This window comes from Galeopterus variegatus, unplaced genomic scaffold (assembly GCF_000696425.1).
Source record: "Galeopterus variegatus unplaced genomic scaffold, G_variegatus-3.0.2 Scaffold236, whole genome shotgun sequence".
NCBI classification, from domain to species: Eukaryota; Metazoa; Chordata; class Mammalia; order Dermoptera; family Cynocephalidae; genus Galeopterus; species Galeopterus variegatus.
The window spans coordinates 636483-657967 of record NW_007726347.1 but is presented as its reverse complement, the minus strand read 5'-3'; the positions used below and the strand labels follow the sequence as shown (position 1 = coordinate 657967).

The window sequence follows — 21485 nt, the reverse complement described above, 5'->3', positions numbered from 1 at the left end:
GCTTAAAGTATGTCTTCTGGGCCATGTGGAACAGTTACTCATGTTGTTGGCACAGGGGGAGTGAACTGTGAATGTGATGACATACGGGGGATGTTCTGAAAATTGTAAAGAGCAACACAAATGTGAGGTCGGTATTTCCCCCAAAATTGCTAAGTAGTGTTTCCTTCCTAAGGCCAGGCCTTGGTGAATACCAAGCACAGAGTGATCTGAGATGAGGACCACGACCACGATTCTTTGCTGTTCCTCCTCTCACTTCATCCTCTGGCTGGAACCAAGCTGAGGACCCTGCTTGGACAGATGCCGTCACCTCTCTGAGCATTTCTTCACAGGGACAATGACACTTCAGAGAGTTGTGCTGAAGGTTAAGTGAGACTATGTAGGCAAAGTGCGTAAGTGCCAGAAACATAGTAAGTGCTTAACAAATGGAAATTATTATTGGTTTTATCACCCTCCTCCTCATCACACAGGTCACTACCGGCAGGCTGGGAAAGGCCTCCGCAGTCCCAGTCACAGCCTCAGTCTCAGCTCAGGCCAAGGACTTCGAGAGCCCTTAAAAGGGTGGGAGGGCCGGCCCGGTGGCGCACTGGATAAGTGCGCCGCTTGGGAAGCGGGGCGGCGCTCCCGCCTGAGGGTTCGGATCCCACATACGGACCGGTTCCCACTCACTGGCTGAGCGAGGTGCGGGAGCAACACCGAGGGTTGTGATCCCGTTGCCGGTCCCCGGTCCGGTACGGGGGCAACACTAAGGCAAAAGACAAAAAAAAAAAAAAAAGGGGGGGAAACAGCATTTCTGTGTTCCTGGGAGAGTAGACCAGTCCTCGGTCCTTGTGCTTCTGTAACCATTAAAAGGGCAACGCCTATGAGCTAGGTCCTGTCAGCTGCTTAGGAACCCTTGAACCAAGAGCACATTGCCCTTTTAAGGGGCGTGGCTTCCGGGCAGTGTGGGGAGAACCTTTAGGCAGGGGCGGAGCTGGAGGCCACTGAACTCCAAAGACTTTGGAGGTGTAAATGAGAAAACAATTTGCTTATGATCTCAGTTTCCCAGTATATGTCAGGGCACCTGTCTGAACTGGAGCGGGAGTGGGTGAGGGAGGGAGAGGAAATGAAAGAGGATGCTGAGGCACAGCAGGACAGCTGGACAGAGACCAACCCCAGACAGACCCATGCGCTGGGAAAAGATGTTCCTCTCCCAGCAGGGACCTCACAGCCCCACTGGCAACGCCTCCAGCTCCTCACTAGAGTGATAAAGGGTGGGCGTGGGAGATTCTGTCGGCTGCAGAGAGCTCCGAATTTATGAGCCACAATGCTCTTGCCAGCAATACCACCCTGTTTTACAGGTGGGGAAACTGAGGTCTGAGAGATCAAGCCCCTTCTCCAGCATTGCAGAAGAGCTCAGTTTAGTAGGTTTTATTGCTTTGTTTTCACCACTGCACGTGGACACCACTCTGGAGGGGAAAAGGCAGAACTTGGTATGTGACCAAACATGTCCCAGACTGCCTACTAAGCTGGAGGTTTTAGAAAATAATATTTCCTAGGGGAAGATGAAAGGGATTGGGGTGGCCGCCAGTACCAACAGCAGGCAAGGATGAATTACCATAGACTTGTCGTGAATGCACTGCTATATGAAAGATGACAAAGTGTTCCAGCTTCCCTGAGAACCAGCTCAGAGGAAATGAAAGAGGAACAGAAAGGATGAGGGTTAGATTTGAGACAGCATTTCCTCCCAGGGATGATAATGGGGCTCTTTATTCAGTGACCAAGGGAGGCTGTGGACTCACCCCCCTCCCTTCCACTTCTGAGGTCTTTGGGAATCCATCTCTCTACAGTCCCACATGGCCTGCTTGGAGGACAGGAATGATGAGATGACTTTGAAAAGTCCCCACTATTCAGGTAGGCGATCCTTTCCCCGGATGGGCCTCCTGGGCTCTTTGCTGAGGGTAAGGACAGCAGTCGCTCTGGCTCTGGGGCCCTGGGGGGAGAAACAGCAGTCATGGCATCTCTTGCAACATGCTCCCTGCCAAATTGATTCAAATTGGCTTGGATATGAACATATGATTAAAGGAGCGGCGCGATTCATTTATCAGTAGAGATTAAAGAGCGGCATCTGCGCAGCCTAGCTGGGGGACAATTAAGGAGCAAATCGCTAAGTGTCTGTGCCACCAGGCACAGGGGCAGTGGATGGGGGAGGGACAACTAGCACAATCTGCCAAGGGGACACAAAGACAGAAGGAGGCAGTCCTGGGGTCACTGCCTGCCGCTGTAGTCTCTGGTCACACACTGGGCACCATGAGGAGTCCCGCAGGGCTTTGGTTCCCGCCCATGCCTCTTACTCAGGCGTCAGAGCAATCCTGAGTGTCTGTGATCAGAGAGGAGGATCTAGTAAGGGGGCTTTGAGCCTGGCACAGGGATAGATTTGCATTTTTGTGTTTGGCAGGAATCACATACATCTTAGGGACCAGAGCTATGATGAGTGTACAGGTGAGGGCAGGAGCTTACAGAGCTCTCAAGGTACACCCAAAATGAAGATGGTCTTTGGTAGCTCTGCAGACCCCTGGACTCCTCTGGGAAGTTGGTGCTGGGGAATCATCTCCTTCCCAGGCTGGAGCTCAGATCCCTGGCCAAGGGGGCTTTGCTGAGAAAGCTTAGAGAAACACTGGTCACGTGCAGCAATGGCCTCTGGCTTTCTTAGACAGCCTATGGCATGCTCTACCACCACCTATCTTTCACTGCCTCAGGACCTTTGCTGAAGTTCTTCTTTCTTCCCAGCATGCCTGTCCCACAATATCTACTCAAAAGACCAACTCCTTTTAGAAGCCTTCCCAGCTCTCCTCCCACCCCATGAGAATGTCTCCCTCCATAGTATGCCCAAAGCAACTTCTTTGTCCTTCTGTTATGTCTTATGTAATTACTTCCATGCACGTCTGCTCCACAAGCCCCTGGAGGACAAACACTATTATTTATTCCTCTCCACCCACCCAAAGCTTGCATGTGCTACACATTCTGTTTGTCTAGTTCCTCCACTAGAATATCTGCTTTATGCAGGAAGGGACTATCCATCCCCAGCACCTAGAATAGTGCCTAGGCCACAGCAGGCAGTTGTGAAATATTTTTCTACTGTTGAACAAATGAATAAATGAATAATATGAGTTTTCTGACTTGAACAAAGCCCCTTCCTCCAGGTCAGAATATTGGAGATTGATGCTGGACTTCGTAATTAACCAGAGACCTGACTCAGTGTGGGTGAACTGAGTTGGGAACTTATCTGCAGGTGGCAGGGAGTTTGTCACACTACCTCCTGAGAGAAATAGAAAATGCATCGCGCTATCTGAAAGCAGGAGTAAAAGATGTAAGCGACAGAATTGATCATGAGCCAGCAGTTAAAAAAAAAAAAAGTAACTTCACTTTTACTACCTTCTCTGTTCTGTTTTCTATTCTATTGTGGGGCAGTGGAGGCGGCAGTCTCCTTCATTCAAGATGGATCCATTTTACACTTCTCTCCCACGCGTTTTGGGGTGACTTTTCTTCCTCCTTCCCTTTCTTGACTCTTTCTGGGTGGCTGACATCACCAGAGCCTCAGCACTAAGGCTGTTTGATACCCTTTCCAGCCTACCTGCCCTACCTTTATTTGTGCAGGGAATATAACTGGTCACGTTACAGAAGACAGAGGAAGAGGAGGAGCTGCTTGTTCTTGCCTTTCTGCATGAGCTGCCTCAGCTGTCAGGAAAGGGATAAAGCATGGACCGGGGCATGAAGACAGGGACTGAACAGGGCACAGAAGACAGCACTCCTAGCCTATTCAAGTTGTCATGCAGCCACGGGGGTTGGGGACCAGAGATGTATCTGCCATTTTTTAAATCAAAAAGTCACCTTTGGAATAACTAAAATTAAGCTTTTAAAAAAACTTTCTAATGAGAAGGTTTTAAATCCCTTAAAAACAAAAGTTAGAGAAGACAGAATCTCTGTAATTGGTGAGATTTAACAACCAGATGGACCTCAACATTGCCTCGTGGAGGTCAGGGGAGGATGCAGCTTGGTCGGCTCTGCCAACCTGAATTATAATCCACAGGCTCTTAACATAAGAGGTGGGAGTTGTGTCTGCCTTGACCGATCCCCTCCTCCCTCTGCCTGCCCCAAATGATCTGCCTAGGCTCTCAGAGTGACACTGGTCTGACATGGGAGCAGGCCAGAGACCAGGGCCATTTCCCCACGTCCCCATCAGAATCTTGCCTGTGCCCCCCCAAGACCACACCTGTCTTTACCTGAGCCTGAAGGAACGGGCAGGAAAACTGGCACTGCCAGGAGGAAAAGGGCCTTTATTTCCATACATCAGGTAAACAGGGAAGAGAGAGCACAGCCCAATGAGTACAAACCAATTGCAGGAGAGAAGGGAGGGCAGCGGATGGGAGCAGCACCAGGCACCGCCTTTGGGCTCCCAAGTCTGGTGGAACTGGAGGGATAACCTTTTGGGGTGGGGGCTGGGACCTTCAGACCACACGATGTTGGGTCTGGGATAAGTGTGTGGGGGCAGGGAGATTGGAAGAAAAGTGACACAGGCTCAGGACACAGGCAAGGAGTTGTGTCTAATACACATCAGCACTGACCAAAACTTCCACTTTCAGCTTTTCTAATCACAAGCCCACAACCCAAGGCCTTCCCTCCCAAGTTGAGTTTATGATCCAGGCAAATTGGACACAGCGGGAGGAAGGCAGTGCTTGGATAAGCCCCACATTGGCATAGGTGGAATGGGTTTACTCTTAAATAGGTCATTGCACTTAACACACCGATGAGACGAAGCGGGTGGGGGTGCTGGACACTCCGGATGGTACGTGTGCACCCCTGGCTGTGCAGGCTTGCTCAGCCCAGACCAGAAGCACCTGACAGCCCTCCCCGTGCTGACTCTTAAGGACCTGGCCCAGCTCTGCTCACCAGTCTCCCCAGCTGCACAGAGAAAGGGCTGCTCTCTGAAGAGGAGGGAGATGAGATTCTCGAGTCGTTCCCGGGGGGCCCAGCCGTCACCACAGCCCCCTCCCACTCTCAGGGATGTAGCTGTAATGGAGAGGTTGGGTATTTAAATTAAAAAGTAAAAAGACAGCAGGCACTGAGAAGAGAAAGCCCTCACCCCAAACCAGCGGGAAGGAATTACTGTTCCTCCCCCAAATCCTCCCCATGGACCCAGCAACCTCAAATATCCCAATAGGCAATCTATCCACCATCCCTGAGCAGTGGGCTGAGATGGAGGTCACCTTGCTGGCTCCATGCAGTGCCAGGCCACCTGCCACTGCCCATGGTGGCCCACGGTAGAAGCCAAGAGTGTGGCATTTTTGAGGCAGGGAGGAGCAAAAAAGTTCTTTTCAGAAACTCCTCTTTGCCCCACCTCTTCCATGGGGAGATGTCAGACACCCACAGCCTGGAAAGTCCCCCTAACAGAAGAGGGTTGGGTGTTTCCCACGCAGATTAGAGTCAGGTAGGGGAGACCCAGGCCCCGCCATTTCCTGGGGGAGGCACTGGGGCAGCCGTAGCCTGTGGGGCGGGAGGGCTGTGGACCACTCCCCTGGTCTATGCGTTGGTCTCCATCAGCTTGGCCTCTGTGTCACTGTCACTCAGATAGCTGTGGGAGTATCGGGGTCTGGAGGTGCTGTCGAGGGGGTCATGCTCATCATCTGACCGGTCAGGGGCAAGGGACTTCCAGTAGCTGGTGGGGCTGCAGGGAGAGAGGAACAAGGTCATGGATGAATGATACTCCTACCCTTCAGCACTAAAGCCTTTGGTTCCGGAGAGGCCCATAGAGCCCTGTCAGAGCACTCCCCAAAGCCAGACACTGCTAAGCAAAAACCTTTCTCAGCTTACCTGGAAGATTCTCAAAGTAGTAAGAGAAATGAGCAGAGTTTTGACTCTGAAAGCTTTTCAAAGTCCCAGGAGAGGGATGCTGGAGAGCAGGGGATCTGGGACTGGAGCAGTTGTAAGAATCAGCTGCAGATTCCAGCGTCCATCCCCTTAGGAATTTTGATTTGCTAGCCCTTGGGTGGAACCCAGGAATTTTGCATTTTTCAACTCCCTCCCCCGAAGGTTCTGATGCAGGCGGTCCCTGACCCACACTGACCTGGAGACTGGAAGTCTGGTGATAATGTGATTAAGCTTGTCTAAGGTAGGGGCTCTCTCGAGCAAGTTATTCCTAAGAAGATTTCTTCTAAGGAGGAAGGGCTTTGCCCATTGAATCCTTCTGGATCTTAACCTTTTTTCCTAATCAGGGTTTCCTAAGGCCTGTGAGAATTTCTACTGTTGACCATGGCATCATGTACTCACCACAGAGGATGGAGACCTGGGAAGTAGGGGCTGGCAAGACCTCTGTTTCAGGGTGGTCTAGTGGGAAGAGCCTCTTGATACAATAACCTAACTCCATAGAGTGTCTCTCAGGCCACTGGCTCTGGAAGCCTCCAGCTATCCCTCCACTGGGATGTGAAGCAGCATTATCCCTGGGCAGAGCATCTCACGAGGGAAGATGGGACCTTCCCTTCCAGCTCATTCCCCTTCTCTTTGCTTTCTTTCCCAAAGCCTTGAGTCCACCTTCCCCTGGTCCTCCTGCTTCCACGCCTCTGCCAGCACAAGTGCACTACAATTTCAATACCATTGGAGAAAATACACCCAGTGTGGCTGTCCTCCTGCTGGTGCCCTGCACTCAGCCGGCTTCCTGGCACTGTAGCCCTGTCATGTGCTCCGAGGGACACAGCCCTGCCTCCAGATCCTGGAGTTTCTACTCAGGCAAACAGGAATTCCATGATTACCACTGCCTACAATTCTGATTTAAGAATCTGAGGAAGGCCTTTGTTTACTAGCCTTTTCAAATCTCTATCCCCAACCAAAAGATGAGGAAACCAGGTTCTGCAAGGAAGAGCTACATTCTTAGCTTTTCCCACATTGTCAGCGAGAGATCCAGAGGCAAGTCCTGACCATTGAGTACTCCTGTGGGTGAGACATGGGCCTGGCACCCTAGACATGCCACCTTATTCTTCACAATAACCCTATGAAATATTATGAGGAAGCTGGTTTAAAGAGATGATTTATTTTGCCCAAGGTCAACCAGTCACTAAATGAACTTGAACTTGGGACTCTTAGAACTTAAAGCCTTAGGACTCTGAGGCTAGATTGGATGACCTGAGAAGAAAACAAGACAAAACCTGAATTCTCCTGCTGGCCTGGGTGAGTGGCTCAGGGGTTGTGTAAAGACAGGTCTCTCTCTGTCCCTGGGGGGAAGGAAGAGCCTGATAGAATACATGATCAATTATGCAAAATGGTTCGAGAATGGGGCAGTCGGGTTAATGGTTATGTATTTCTCATGAATGAATTACCATTTTTAAAGGAATCAGAATAGCACAAAACACATTTAACAAAAACTACACTGAACATAAATGAGTCTTACTTTGATGAGCCAAAGGCACTTTAGGACTCTGGGGTGTCTCCAGGACAAAATTATAAAACTCAATGATGACTGTACAAGATAGAAAAAGAATTAGGGCTATTTTAGCTTTGGGGTTGTTTGAATTCTAGATTAGTGGGAACCTGGTTTTGTTTTCATTTTTTACATGGAATTTCTGGGTACCCAGTGCTAAAGGTCTGCTCTTAGGCAAGGAATGCCTGGCTTTGTGGAAAGACGGGGGTTTTCTTGTGGGCTGCAGGGGGCAAGGCAGATGCAGGGGCTGGGATCCAGACGCAGGGATGCACTGCTGGAGAGCCTGGCCCATGTGCACTGCGTCACCAAGGCCCTGTGCTCCTTCCATTCCCTCACCTCTTCTCGAAGTAGGGCTAGAGCCCCACTCCCACACTCCTGTGCCTGCCAGGCAGACACATGGATAAATGAAGACCAGGTTTCCATACTGTTCTGTCAAGATGCTGGGCAGTGGCAGAGGCTGCCAGGGAGGTGGGAACTCCATGTCTCTCGCTGCCCTGGGCAGTGGACCCACAAGATCCTTCTTGCTTCCACTTTGAGTGCTCCTCAGCCCATCTCCTTAGTGGCTTCTACTGCCACAGCCATCAGAGAGCCAACTGCAGGCAGCTACCCTCCTCCCCAGGGCAAAAGTCAGGGCTGGCAATTTGAACATTTTAACCAAATTGTTTAAAAAGCATTCCTCCCCACAAGCCAGTGTCTCGTGCTCAGCGCTGTCACAAACAATTTGGCACATAAGCTAATTCCCACTGGGAGAGCCCAGGGTGGCAGTGCCCCTCCCCTTGACTTTGCTGTGGATGCTACATCTGTGTTCCAAATTCTCGGGGTCCTCATCACCAGATGGGAAGTTCAGGGACTGCTCCGTCCCCTGCCCCGCCTTTAGCAGTTTATCCACCCAAAGCCAGTTAATGCCAAGTGCCAGCGAAGTTCTCCCTCCCCAGGCCCTTTGCTCTCTGGCTCGGTGTTGCTTGGCTAGGTCCTGGCTTGGCGCCACTCTACCCATAGTGAATGCAATCCTCCTCGTTGGAGGTGGTGCTGTAAAGGGCTTCAGGACTACTCCTGCTTTCCTGGTGGACAAGAGGAACTGTGCTGGTGGCTGCTGGAAGAAACATGTTTTTTTTTGTTGGTGTTCTTGCTGGTTGTGGGGTCAAAGGTGACGGTGGGCTGAGAGCACGGGGTCTGCAGTCTGCCAGCTGCCAGTCAGTGTGGGATGGGCCAGCTAGGCCTGTCTCCCTCTGGGGGTGGGGGTGCAATGTGCAGAAGGGTCTGGCTCTCTGTGCTTTCCAAGCTTTCCCCCTCGGTCCATCAAATGACTTCCTGCCCTGGGAGTATGGGGCACTTAGCAGGCTGCTAAGGGAAGGCTGAGACGGTAGACCAAATATTTTGACTCCTGTCTTTTCTCATTATGGAGATGACAATGGCTCCCTAATGCAATTGAGATGCTTCCTGCTCTTCCCAACAACCATCTGCCACATGGGGGAAGCGGCAGAGCAGTGCTGAGCCCAAGGGCTTGGTTTCAGAGCAGCTCGGGCCCAAGAAATGAGTTGGCCATGAGCCTGGTCTGGGTGCAAGCTCCACCTCCCCCATCCCATCACCCATCTCCAAATAGCTGTGGGTAACATTCACTTCCACTTGTTCCATTCCTTAAAGGCCCTTAGATCAGTCCCTTTTGGTATAACCCTTCCAAAGTCAGCATACGTGTCCAGCTGTGCCACGGCACAAGCATGCGACAGGTGTGTGTTAGTTCATGCATCTGGGAAACAAACGCCCGAGCCTCAGGGGGTTGCACTCTGGGCCTATACCTCCTGGGAAACAGCAAGCTTGCCCTGGGAGGGTACCATGCTGAAAACAGCTTCACATAACCAGGGTGATCTAAAATGTCACCACCCACCAGGGAAACTGGCAACAATTGGATTCTAATGAGTCAGGCTCTGCTTTTCTTCCACAGTGGGGGTGTGGGCATAAAGGGCCTAAGTGCTAGATCTCCCTCCCCACAGGGAGAAGAGCTGGGGGAGGCAGAGAACCAGGAGGGGGCTGTCACTCAGCAGCTGCTAATTTCTATTCATTAGAACTTTACAAGATGAGCAGAACCGAGGTGACATCCATGTGTGGGCTTCAGGTGGGAGGGCTGGGGAGGGATCAGGCATCTCCTGGGTCTGCTGTGGGGTGTGGTGCTATGTGGGCTGCAGCCCTGTGAGTCTTGTACTCCTAGGCTTATGCTAGGATAAGAGATCTATGCTAGGAAGAAAGGTGGCTTTGCAGGGGTGGGGGAGAGCTAAGCAAAAGGCCCCACAATAGCTTATGGCCACTGACGTACCAACCCACAGCTGGGGTGTCAGCTAGGGCGCTTTCCTGGGCTCTGCCTGCTGGGACTATGGACAAAAGCTCCTGAATGGGTACTGCCTGGCATGCAGAATAAACATGTCACCCATATGCTCCCCACTGAGCTGTATGGAGAAGTGGTTAAAGGCAAGAGTGTTGGAGTTGAACAGACCCCATTTGGATCCAGGCAACATCACTTCCCAGCTGTGTGACCTTGGCAAGTGACTTAACCTCTCTGAGCCTCAGCTTCATCTTCTATGAAATTGGACTGATCAGACCCTTGTGATGGGGTTATTGTGAGAATTACGTGAATAAAGCATGGCAAGTATCTAGGATGGTCCCTGGCCCGGGGTAAGGACTTGGTAAGTGGCAGCTACAATTAACATCACCAGCCAGTTCAGGCGACTGGTCTTAGGGCTTGGAATGACCAACCAGCTCAGCCAGGAGGCTCTCCAAGGCCAGACCTGACTCGAGAATGCAGTGGGGCCTGAGGGGGTGGCCGGTGGGGCAGGGAGCTCGTTAGTTCACACCGGGTGGGACATGCCATGCTGCACTCCCCGACACGCGCCACCTACTGCGCTAGTCGCTCTCGGGCCGGTACAGGTACCGCATCATCAGGCTGTCCACCTCCTTCTTGCGCTTCTTCTCCTCCTTCCTCGACTGCCGGTGCACCTGCCCGGCCTCCTCACTGTCTGCGGCGGGGCCCTTCTTCACGCTGGAGCGGCTGTGGCCTGAGCCGCTGGACGACGAGGAGGATTCAGACTCCGTCTCGGTTCTCTTTTTTCTCGATTTGGACTTCTTCTTGCTCTTCCGAGAGCGCCCCTTCTTCCGCCGCTTGTGCTCCGAGGAACCTCCCGAGCTGGAGCTGGAGCTGGAGCTGGAGCTGGAGCTGCTGCTCCTCCTGCTCCTCCTGCTCCTCTGCTTGCTGCGGCTCTTGCGGCCGCCGTGGGACCGGGAGACGTCGGCGGCAGAGGCGCAGCGGCGGATGCTGGTGGCTCGCTCTGGGGGGTCCAGTTGAGCACTCCGGGCACTTTGGATGCTCTTCCGGTCATCGTCCTCAGAGTCAGGCTCCAGGCTGCTCCGCTGGAACGGGACAGGTTTGTAGCTCAAGACCTCACTGATGGCGGCCTCCAGGTCTGGGTCCAGGTAGGAGCGTCGGCCCCCGGGGCGGGCGCTGGAGCTGCCAGGCTCCTCCGTGGCTGAGGCCGAGCCGCGTGGCCGGGGTGGCACCGACAGACTGCGGGCCAGCGATGGGTGGCTGTACTGCGAGTGCGCCTCGCTCAGAGTCACACTGGCTCCATCGTCCCACTCGTCCAGGCAGCTCCGGCCCAGGGACAGGCGGGAATCAGGGCTCTCCCGGCCTGGGCCCGAGGCCCGGCTCAGTGAAGGGCTGAGGGTCCTCGACAGGCTGTCGAGGCGGGAGGTGCTGCGGCGGGAGCTGGGCGAGCCCGACAGCGAGAAGCTCAGGGAGGAGCGGGCCCCGTCCTCACCCGAGCCCCGCCGTGTGGCCGAGGAGGCCCGGCTGACGGGGGCAGAGACGGTCGAGGCCCGGTCCAAGCTGGAGCCTCCGCGCTTCTCCAGACCCCGGCCGGCCCGGCTCCCAGCCTCCGAGAAGAGGGAGCCACGACCGTCGGGCTCCTCGGGCCTCCTGCCCTGGCCTGGCTCCCCCCTGGGGCCTGGGCGGGCCTGCCGGGGGGGCCTCTCCGGGGAGGCGGCCCGCTCGCTCAGGGTGGTGAAGAGCGAATCCTCGTCCCCTGTGCCCCCGATGGAGTCCTTTAGGGTGAGCCGTTTCCGATAGCTCAGGGAGCTCAGCACCGAGGCTGGCCGCTCCTCTGCCCCCTGACCCTCCTTAGCCAGGGTGCTGAGGGCCATTCTGAGGGAGGGATGTGAGGTGGAGAGAGAACAGGAGTGGATGAGGGCAGAAGGATACATGCCAGGAGATGCATAAAAGAACAGTCATTGTTTTAGGCTGTTTGTGTTGCTATAACAGAAATATCTGAGACTGGGTAATTTATAAAGAATAGAGTCTTATTTGGCTTAAGATTCTGAGACAACTGTATATGGCACAGGACTCAGGCTGCTTCTGCTCATGACAGAAAGCGACAGGTACAAGCAGATCACGTGGTGAAAGGAAGCAAGAGAGAGGAGGGGGGAGAGAGAGAGGAGGGGGGGAGAGAGAGGGGGGAGGGAGAGAGAGAGAGGAAAGAGCATTAAACCTGGAGAATAAAAACCCACGGGAAGGAGGAGAAAGGAGGAGAAACAGCAGCGCCCTGCAAAGTGGTGGTGAGAGCCTCGGAGGAAATGAAGCAAAATAATTTGCGTCAGTGAAAATAGCTTCATGGAGAATGTCATGTAAATTAGACTATTGTTCTATTTCATCACTTTTCCCCTCTAAAACGTTTAGTTCAATTTATTTCATTGTCAACTACCTGGAGCCTCGTGCCACGCTGTGGTGAACGGCAGAGGGGCGGGAAAGGCGGCATTGCCTGCAATAACAAAATGTTGTTTGGTCGAATAAATTAAACCAATTAGAAGGGGCTGCTGGGTGCTCGTGGTGAGGGGCTGAACTTGGGAAAGGGGCCTCAGGGGAGTTGGAGAAGGGGGGAGGGAAATTACTTTTTCTACCCAGCCACCTGCTGTCTCTGGAGGGGGTGGTGAAGGGGGTGCCCTGGAGGATCAGGATCTGCTGTAAACTATGACTGGCTAGAAAACAGGGGAGCAAATTCCCCCAGTGGATGGGTAGGTATGGGGAGTATAGAAAACATGGGGGGGAGGGGTCTGAAACTTCAGAGGAAGGAGAGAATGGGCAGAAAAAGACAGAAATGTATCTGTAGCTGTGATAGGAATCAGGGGAGTCTTTTCTGCCACTATTCCTAGTAAGAAGTCAGAGATCCAGAGCTGGCCACAGATGGCCCTGTCTGAGGTTTTGGGATCCAGAAGTCCCCTGTGCCCCATTCCAGTATTGATTCCAAAGACCCAAACTATCAGGGAGTTCAGTCACCGTCACCGTTTGTAGAATGAATACATGGGATGAAGTTAAACTTACACCATGCCAAAGCCCTGAGGCCACTGGGAAAACATTACCTGGGAAAAATAAGGGAGACACAGACACTGGCTAAGAAGAAACTGAGCCTCTTCCTGTGCTCATTCCACATGTCAGGGGCATGTCTGAGCCTCTCACGCAGACTCCAGGCAAGAGATGCAGATGGCATGTGGCCTGCCTGCCCTCTTGTGATCAATGCTTGTCCATTCCTGGTGGCATGAGATGGCTTTATATCCTAGCTCAAGGCCACATGCTCACCTGGAACTCTTCAAGCTGCCATCATCAGAAGCTGCCTTGGAAGGGCCCTTGTTTTTTGACAACCAGGACTTGACCCCGTCGACACGGTCCTCTAGCTCCAGGTCCACATCTGAGTCCCCCTCACTGTAGGGATGAGGAGCAGAAAGGTAGGCAAGGCCAGGCAAGAGGCTATCACCTGTTGCCCAGGAGGAAGAGCTGAAGGGGGAGCAGGGTGTGTCCTGGGCAGGGGTGGGATGCAGAATGGCATGCGCGTTGGTGAGTCAGGGAGGAGAAGCAAGGTTAGATGGAGCATACCATTCATAAGGAGCCTGTCCCCACTCAGCAGGGCATACTGTGTGACAGGCACCAAGAAGACCCTGAGGAGCACAGAGGCAGCACCTTCCACCTCTGGTACCTGTGACAGGTACCTATGACAGATACCTGTGACAGGCAGCTGTTCAGTTGACCAACCCAATGAGAATGACAGGAAGACCATCCCACTCATCAATTATAGCTAAACGGTTCTTGGTTAAAAAGAGGAGTCCTGGGCCCGTCAGCTACTCCTTGAGGTCTGCTCTGCTGTTTCTTGTCTGCCACTCCCAAAATTGTGGCTCCAGCTGCTGCCATTTTCCATGCCTTTTTTACAAGAGCTGGGCTGCTGGCCATGGGCAGGAGAAGGGAAGGCCTTCGTATGGCTTCAAGTCAGCTTGATCCTGGAGGTCTCCTTAGCTGACGGCAACACCAGCCTAGGCTCTAGGTGAAGGAGGCACAGGCCATCTCCCAGATCCACCCTGTGGCTTCCCTGGCCTTTCAGAAATGGAGAACGGAAAAGGAGAGGGAGCCTCAGCATTTCCTGAGGGACTGGCAACAGCTTCGGTATCCAAATTACCTCCGGAGGCTAGTTGGGCTCAGAAAATCCCAGGCAAGGGCTCTGTCTCTCGCAGTCTCCTCTTCCATCCCTCAGGCAGCCCCCAGCCCCTGCTCTTGGTGCTTCTGCTGACCAAGCTGACCCTAGCACTTGCAGGAAAGCCCAAAGGAGTCAAATTCAGGCTGCAGTCATGGTAACCCCCCATAAGGCAGCTGGGACTTAGAGATCGCTTCTGAGTGAGAGTGCTTCTGAAAGTCTGCAAAATGTCTGCTCACCAAATTCCCCTGCCATGAATAGGCTAGGATTTCTCCTTGATATAAATTTCCTTTCATCTGTGTCAACAGGAGCGGCCCCATTCCTGAATTATGTTCTTGAATAAATAGCCACACAGGCATGCATGCACACACACACACACATACACACACACAGAGGAAACCACTAGACTCCGGTCTGGGGACAGTGAGAGAGCTGGACTCGTGGGCAGGGGAATAAAGAGGCATATTTTACTGGCTTCTGTCAAAGACAGAATTATAACAAAGACGAAGCCGGCTGATGCCCCGAGTAAACAGGAGTTTAGCAGACAGCCCCGAAACTGCTAATGCAAGCCCTGTGCCCGTCAGAGCCTGGCAGATTTACCGTGGTGCACGGGCCCCATGGAACGCCAATACCACCTGATTTATACACCCGTGCAAAAAAACCTCCCTCTCTAGCTTCAGAGCCTGTAATTTATCACCGACGTTCATAACCATATTGATTGCCTTTAGAAAGGAGGTGCTGTATGCATCGCAAAATCTATGTCTACATGTTAAAAGCGTTTCTGTATAAATCTCCCTTAATACTGGGCTGTTTACTGCTTTCATTAAGGTTATGGCAATAACAACTGTATCTCTAAGTAAATCGAAACATTATTTTTCTGCCCGCCTTAGCACACTCGCTCCATAACTTGGGGCTGTGGCCCAGAGCTACTGTGGAAGGAGCCACACCACCTCTCTGCCATCAGCGGGAACCCGGTGAAAACTGCATGTCCCTATGCGCCTGCCCGAGTGCATGCTGGGATGTATGTGTGTGTGTGTGTGTGTGTGTGTGTGAGTGCAAGTGCAAGTGCGAGTGTGTGTGCGCCTGGCAATGGTTTAAAACATGATCTTAAGTGCGCATTTTATCAGCCCTCGAAGCTCCTACCACCCAAGGATGGCAGGGCTAGAACACACAGGGGACAAACAGTCGTGGGCCCAGAATACGAATTTTCCTCCTCACATTCAGAGCAGTGGATGGGTTGAGAAGCTGGCCTGCCTGCCCTCACCTTCCCTGTAGTTGTAAGCATCTAGATGATGCTTGGGTTCTTTTCCTTAAATAATCAGGCCCGTAAACAAACTCCAGGGGCAGGCAGACTCAGGGGGCAGTTGAAATTTTAAATGGTTGGAATTAAACCTCGCGTCAAATACAATTTATGTCCAGGCTCATGTGCTATTAGTTAACTGGGAGCCGAATCGCGGGGGAACAAACAAACGGAGACAGCACGGCGGGGGCTATTAATTGTGTGTGACAGCCGGGCTCCAGCGGCCCTCTATCACTGTTACACACTATTACATTTATCATTAGCTCTCACGGAGTCCTTTGCGCTGCTGCCAGCCCATCCTAGCCAGGGGAGGAGGCCTGCCAGGCGAGAGAGAGTGGGGAGGAAACCCAATGCCATGCTGAAACAACAACCCTGTCCAACTTGACGGAGGACCAGCCCAATCCGCCTGAAGCCTGAGCACCTGCATCAGCTGTCCCGCTCCTACCCAGAAACAAGAAGAGCGGGTGGATTGCCTGGGCTTCCCGCCACCTGACAGACAGCACCAGCAAAAATGCCCGGGGCCTCCCTCTACCCGAGGTGCCTGCAGGGAGTAAAGCAAACACATCTGGCTGTGTTCCCTTCCCTTGCCACGGCAGAGCGGCCGTGATTAGCTGCCTGAATGCTTTCTCCAAACAAGTAACTGTTCGATGCCCTCAACTTCTGCCCTTGTCTGTCAGAAAAAGGTGGCGGACCTTCAAAGACGAAACATACCCGCTTCTTTCAGGCAGCTCAGGCTCCAGAGGAGCCAAAGATGTGGACAGATGCAGCTCAAACAGACTTTCCCCCAGAGGAATAGGCCGGGGAGGTGGCTGCACCTGGTTTTTGAGGGAGGAGAGGGCTGGAGCTCAGGAAGGCAGACTGTGGGTACCACCCAATGAGGCTGAGCTTTCCTTTCTGACGGACCCCCCCCCCGCCCTCCCAGGGCGTGAGGGTCAGGCTCAGTCTTCCGGGGAGCACACCTCACTCCCTGCCCTCTGCCTCTGAGGCCAGGGCCCGCCTGCTCCCTGTCTGGCCTGAGGACAGAGCCAGTGGTGTTAGTATTAGAGACCAGCTAGGGAGGACAGCGTGGGAGGCTGTGTGTGCACATGCGCATGCAGCAGGGGCCGTGGGTGGGAGCCCAGTGTTAGGGGTGGTTAGACACCCGTAAGGACAGGCAGAGAGAATATGTACTCCAGTCCTCACAGTTTATTCTTTCTTTTCTGATATTTTGTCACCATGTCCTGCAAACTAGAAACAGAAAGAAAATGGTGGGCAAGGGGCCCAGAGGAAGCAGACAGAAAAATCACTAGGCAAACAAAGGTGGACCCCAGCTGACACCAGGCAGGGGAGTGAGTGATCGTTTTGTCCTCAGAACCTGGTCTGGGCTATCCCTGGCAACTGTCCCCTGCCCCAAAGGAGCAGGCTCCCTGGGCCACCCTGGACCTGCCTGTAGGATGTGGCCCTGGCCTTGAGGTGGGAAGGAGGCAGGTTTGGGGTCTGCCCAAAGCAGCCGTGGGAGCTTCTCCAGGGCCTGACCTCACCTCTGTGCTGCTGGTCTTCCTACCTCGTGACTTTCTCCTCAGTCTTGGACTACAAATCTCACTCTCTCTCCTAAACCAGTCCCTGGGTGGGTTTTATGAGAGAAAATCTCTAGCACCGTAACAAGGCACCAAGCCTTTAAATCTCTGCTCTCCCCAGAGTGGGGCAGGCGCCATTGGAAATGGAGCTAAATGGGGGAATAACTCATCTTGAATAGGCAGAGCTGAAGAGCTAGGTCCTCGGGAGGCCTGAGGAGGGGGTTGGGGGGGCCTCACCCAGGTAGCACTACCCTGCCCTCAGCCACTGTAGGACAGGGTCCACGCTGGGGCTGGCAGCAAGGGGAGGAGAGCTTGGGGCTCAGTGATGGGGAGACAGGTTGCAGTTGTTTTACCTGGTGACCTGGTTCCAGAGGCGGTCAAGAGGGCCTCTGTGCCAGCCGCAGATGCCATACAGGCCACCCCCTCACCTGTTGATGAGGTCCTCATTCTCGTCACTCTCCATCTCATCCTCGATGGCAGCCTGCAGGTCCCCGATGCGCTTGAATGCCAGTTTTAGGTCGGCCTGCAGGCTCTGGTTAGCAGCCTCCAGACTTTCCAGATCCATCTCCTAGGAGGGAGGGTGGGCAGTACGGTTCACGGGAGGGATGGACCCCTCCAGCTGCCCCAGATAAAGCCTGCTTCGTCTCTCCCAGCCATGGGGGAGCCACATGGGTGCTTCTACGAGCCTCCAGAGCCTTTTCTGCTCTGGCTTGCCAGGCTGCTGGGGCCCAGCCTCACCTGATGGAGACTCCAATGCCACCCCCGGCTCCCTGGCCCACCCTCAGGGCCTTCTGACCTGTCCTCTTGACACGTTCCTCCTCCCTCCAATTCTCTAAACCTCAGTTTCTTTGCGGCCCACCTCCCACCAGCCCAGGGTGAGGGGCACGCTCAGCAGCTGCTCAGAGGGCTGCCAGCGTGGTCCCGCGGGGGCCTTACCAGTTCATGCTTCTTGCGGCTCGCCTCAGCCTCCTTCCTGGCAAGCTCGCCCATCTCCTCCTTGGTGTCCCGCAACTGCCGCTGTAGCCTCTTGTTCTGCTCCTTTTCCCGGTTTTCAGCTGCAATGCGCTGATCCCGCTCCTCAGTCAGCTTTTCCATGTTTTCTTTGAGCCGGCTGGCCAGGCTCTGGACAGGTGGGTGGGAAGAAAGACCCAGCATATAGGACCATCAGCCAGGCAGGGACAGGGGTATGGCAGATTCTGGAGTCAGGAAGCGTGGGGCCAAGCACTGGCTCTACCGCGCACTGGCTATGTGGGCAAGCAACTCAAGCCCTCTGAGGTTGCCCTTGCTTTTCTGTAAAATGGGGGGAATGACACCTGCCCTCCAGGGTAATAAATGTAGAGGCACTTTGGAAGATGAAAGGTGCTATTATCATTATTATTACTGCCAAGACAGCGGGAGTGTTCTGGGCAGAGCCTGGGCCTGGCGGTATTGACACATGTGTAGGCGCCTCCGAGGTCAGCAGAGCTTCTCTCAGAGACTTTGAACCCATAAGCCCCCAAAGCTAGATCCTGTGCTCAGAGGTAAATGGCTTTACTGAGAGTTCCCAGATTAGGAGGAGACTAAATGGTCATCAGATCCCAAGCAGAGAGTCATCTCTCTAAGCCTAATGAATCTCTTCCTTTCAAAACCTGAACACGTTTTCCCCTGACAGGCAGCAGGATGCTGAGTAATAAGTGACCTGGAGAGAGGGGCACAATGTGAGGGAAGGACCCTGCATCAAGTTCTTTTTTTGTCCTTTTTGAGACCGGCCACACCGCACTCAGCCAGTGAGCGCTGTGAGCGCACCAGTCATCCCTATATAGGATCCGAACCTGCGGCGGGAGCGCTGCTGTGCTCCCAGCGCTGCACTCTCCCGGGTGCGCCACGGGCTCGGCCCTCTGCATCAAGTTCCAATCATGGTTCTATCACTGCCTGGTCCCCCAGCCTCTATGTCTCTAAAATAACAGACCTAGGCTCCATGATTGCTCAGAGCCACGTGTGTTCAACATTCCATGAATCTAAACCACAATACTGCCTTTCTGAGCACAAAGGAACCTGAGGGAAGGAACTGAGGGAAGGGACTGGGGCCCAAGAGAAAAGGAGACCAGTCAGCCCTGTATCCACAAGACCAAAGGCCTTGTCTGCCCCTTGACAACTTCATGACTTTAGGCAACCTACTTAGCTCCTCTTGTACGTAAAATGGGGATAAAAATATTACCAACCGTACTGTGGTTGTGGTGGGCAGAAAATGAACTATTAAGTTTCCTCTAATTCTTCTAGCTCTCCTAAGGGCTGTGACCCTGTCTTGGGAGGTTCGGTCACATGCTCTTCCTATGTCATGGTTATTAATGCTGTCTGGATGCCCTCCTGTTTCCATCTGTACCCTAGTGCCTGCTCCACGGACTGAAGGATCGATAGGGAAGTGGCAGAGATGTTCCTCAGTGACCACACTCATGCACACAGTTCTTAGGCAGAACTGATGGTGCTTAGACAACTGTCTATAAGCTTGAGAAGGAGGAGAACTTAAAAATAAGGTGAGAGGAATATAAACCCAAAGAGAGAATTCTGCCTGCCTCTCTATCTGCTTTGCCCGAGAGGGAGGGGCTGGAGCATGCTGGCTTCGGGAGGAAGAAGAGATAAAAAGAGAGGAAAAGAGGTGAACAAAAAAAGGAGAAGGGTTAAAGGAAAGAATGAAAAATAGGGTTGGCCGGTTAGATCAGCTGGTTAGACTGCAGCCTTGTAACACCAAGGTCGAGAGTTCGGATCCCCATACCAGCCAGCAGCCGCCAACGACAGAAAAGAGAATGACACGTAGAGAGAGAGGAGGAATGAGATGGGGAGAAAGGAAGAACTGGGCAGAGGGTAAGAAAGAGGAATAAGATTGGAGAGAGGAAAAAATACAAAGTGAGAGGAAAGAAGAGGGCAATAACAAAAATAGAGAGAGAAGGAGGAAAAGCAGAGACGGGAGGGTGGGAAGAAGTGAGAAGAGGGAACATAAAGGGAAGGGAGAGGAAGAGCGAGCGGTGAGATGAGAGAACAGACTCGAGCCCTCACAGAAGTGACGCCATCCGCTGCATATTTATGACCCTGCCAGAGCCGAGCGAGGGGGACAGGCGGGCGGGCGGGCGGCGGGGAGCTTGTGGTGGAGGAAAATATGAAGACGAAAAGCTAAGCTGCTCTGGTCCCTTGGCAGAAAGCAAGCACGAAAACAGAATGTAAAGCAGGCAGGCTCCGCGGTGCCCAGAGAGCAGGCCAGGAGGGGCGGGAGAGAAGCACCCGCCCTGTCAGCTGGCCTGGCAGCTTGGCAGGGGCCTCTGAGGAGTGTCCCTGGGCCTGCCCAGCTCTACTGAGCACGCGTGGCTCCAGCTGCCGGGGCAGCTCTGCCATGCACGCTGTGGATCAGTAGAAGCATGAACCCACCTCTAGCCGCTTCACTTGGGTCCTTTCAAACTCCAGGCGTGTCTCCAGTTCCCGGATCTTGGCTTCCTGCCTGCTCACCAGGGACTTGTCCACCATGGACTGCTCCAGGAACTCCACCTGGCTCTGGAGGGCTTGTAGCTGGGGGGTGAGGGAGGATGAAAAGAAAGAAGTGAGCCCAGAAAGGGCGGGGGCAGAATGTGGGGCAGGCATATCACCATGGTGACCAGAAGGCTAAGGCAGGGAGGGATGCACAGGGGAGGGAGGAAGGATGGGGCCCTGAGCCAGAGGCATCCCCCATATGCCCCAGCACTTGGCACAGATCTTGCCCTTTGGAGAGAAAGGAGAAAGCTAAAGACCAGAGAGGGAATAGAAATGTGAAATGAGGCAGCTGAAGCCAAAAAGTCTGCTATGGTGATATGGCTCCAAGCCTAGCTCTTTCCACTAATTTACACTGCTCTGTGGATTACCGATGGCAGAGAGAAGTGCTTTCCACACTGTAAGCTCGGGCTTCATCTCCACACATAGTGACCCCAGCACCCTCTCTGCAAAAAGAGCCCCTGGTCCCCACCTTCTCCTGCAGCTCTTGTTTCTCCTTGTTGGCTTCTTCTAGCTGAGCTTGGAAATCATTCATCTGAGCCAGATCCCGGGAAGCCTGGGAGAGGAGTGAGGGCATCAGAAGCAGGATCCCCCATAAACACCAAATCCAGCCCAGCCCACCCCACCCCCAGTGCCAGGGCACATAGGCTCGCACACTGCAACCTCCTAAAAGAAGTGGCAGAAGGATGGTGACTGTGCAGGGTGTGACTGGCAGGGGTACCTGAGCCACAGCTGCCTTGTGCTTCTTCATCAGCTCATTCAGGTCCTCCTGATCCTCCTCTAGCCGGTTCTGGATCTCATTCTTCTCACGCTGAAGGCGGCTCAGCTGCTCCTCCAGCTGGACAGAGGCAAAGATTGATCACAAGGCATCAGGCCTCATGTGCCTGAAGGCTCCAGGTGGCAAGTCCAAACCTCCTCCCGAGCCACTTCTTGTATGTGGTGGGGGGTGTGGGTGGGGACAATGTAGGGGAGATGATGGTGGGGCTGGGTGGTGGTGGGGCTGGGCCCACCCACTGGAGTGGGTTCCAGGACCAACAATGCTAGGGAAGTGCCTGTCTTGCTCTGGGCCAGGGAGAGGAAGGAAAAGACTGTCTTTGCAGTACAGGCAGACCCAGGGCTCTGAGCTAAATGACAGCTGCTTTCTGGCAGCTCTTTTGAGGCTAATGAGAATACAGAAAAGGTCTGCC

General features: G+C 53.6%; 1 protein-coding gene across 6 annotated transcripts in view; it reads right to left on the bottom strand.

The window, feature by feature from the left end:
- Positions 1 to 1716: 1716 nt before the first annotated feature.
- The window catches only part of MYO18A (myosin XVIIIA), a 90022-nt gene continuing 70253 nt past the window's right edge, over positions 1717 to 21485 (bottom strand). For 3 of the 6 annotated variants that reach the window (XM_008566349.1, XM_008566346.1, XM_008566347.1), the window contains 7 exons: positions 21020 to 21136; positions 20771 to 20854; positions 20203 to 20340; positions 17740 to 17925; positions 17232 to 17371; positions 13065 to 13187; positions 4294 to 5701 (listed from right to left, as the gene is read on the bottom strand). In XM_008566349.1, coding sequence (XP_008564571.1) covers positions 5557 to 5701; positions 13065 to 13187; positions 17232 to 17371; positions 17740 to 17925; positions 20203 to 20340; positions 20771 to 20854; positions 21020 to 21136 — 933 coding nt within the window. In that variant the 3' untranslated portion in view covers positions 4294 to 5556. Of the gene's footprint in view, positions 1970 to 4293; positions 5702 to 13064; positions 13188 to 16429; positions 16475 to 17231; positions 17372 to 17739; positions 17926 to 20202; positions 20341 to 20770; positions 20855 to 21019; positions 21137 to 21485 lie in introns of those variants that run through there. The other 3 variants (XR_550075.1, XM_008566350.1, XM_008566348.1) reach the window with 3 other exon arrangements.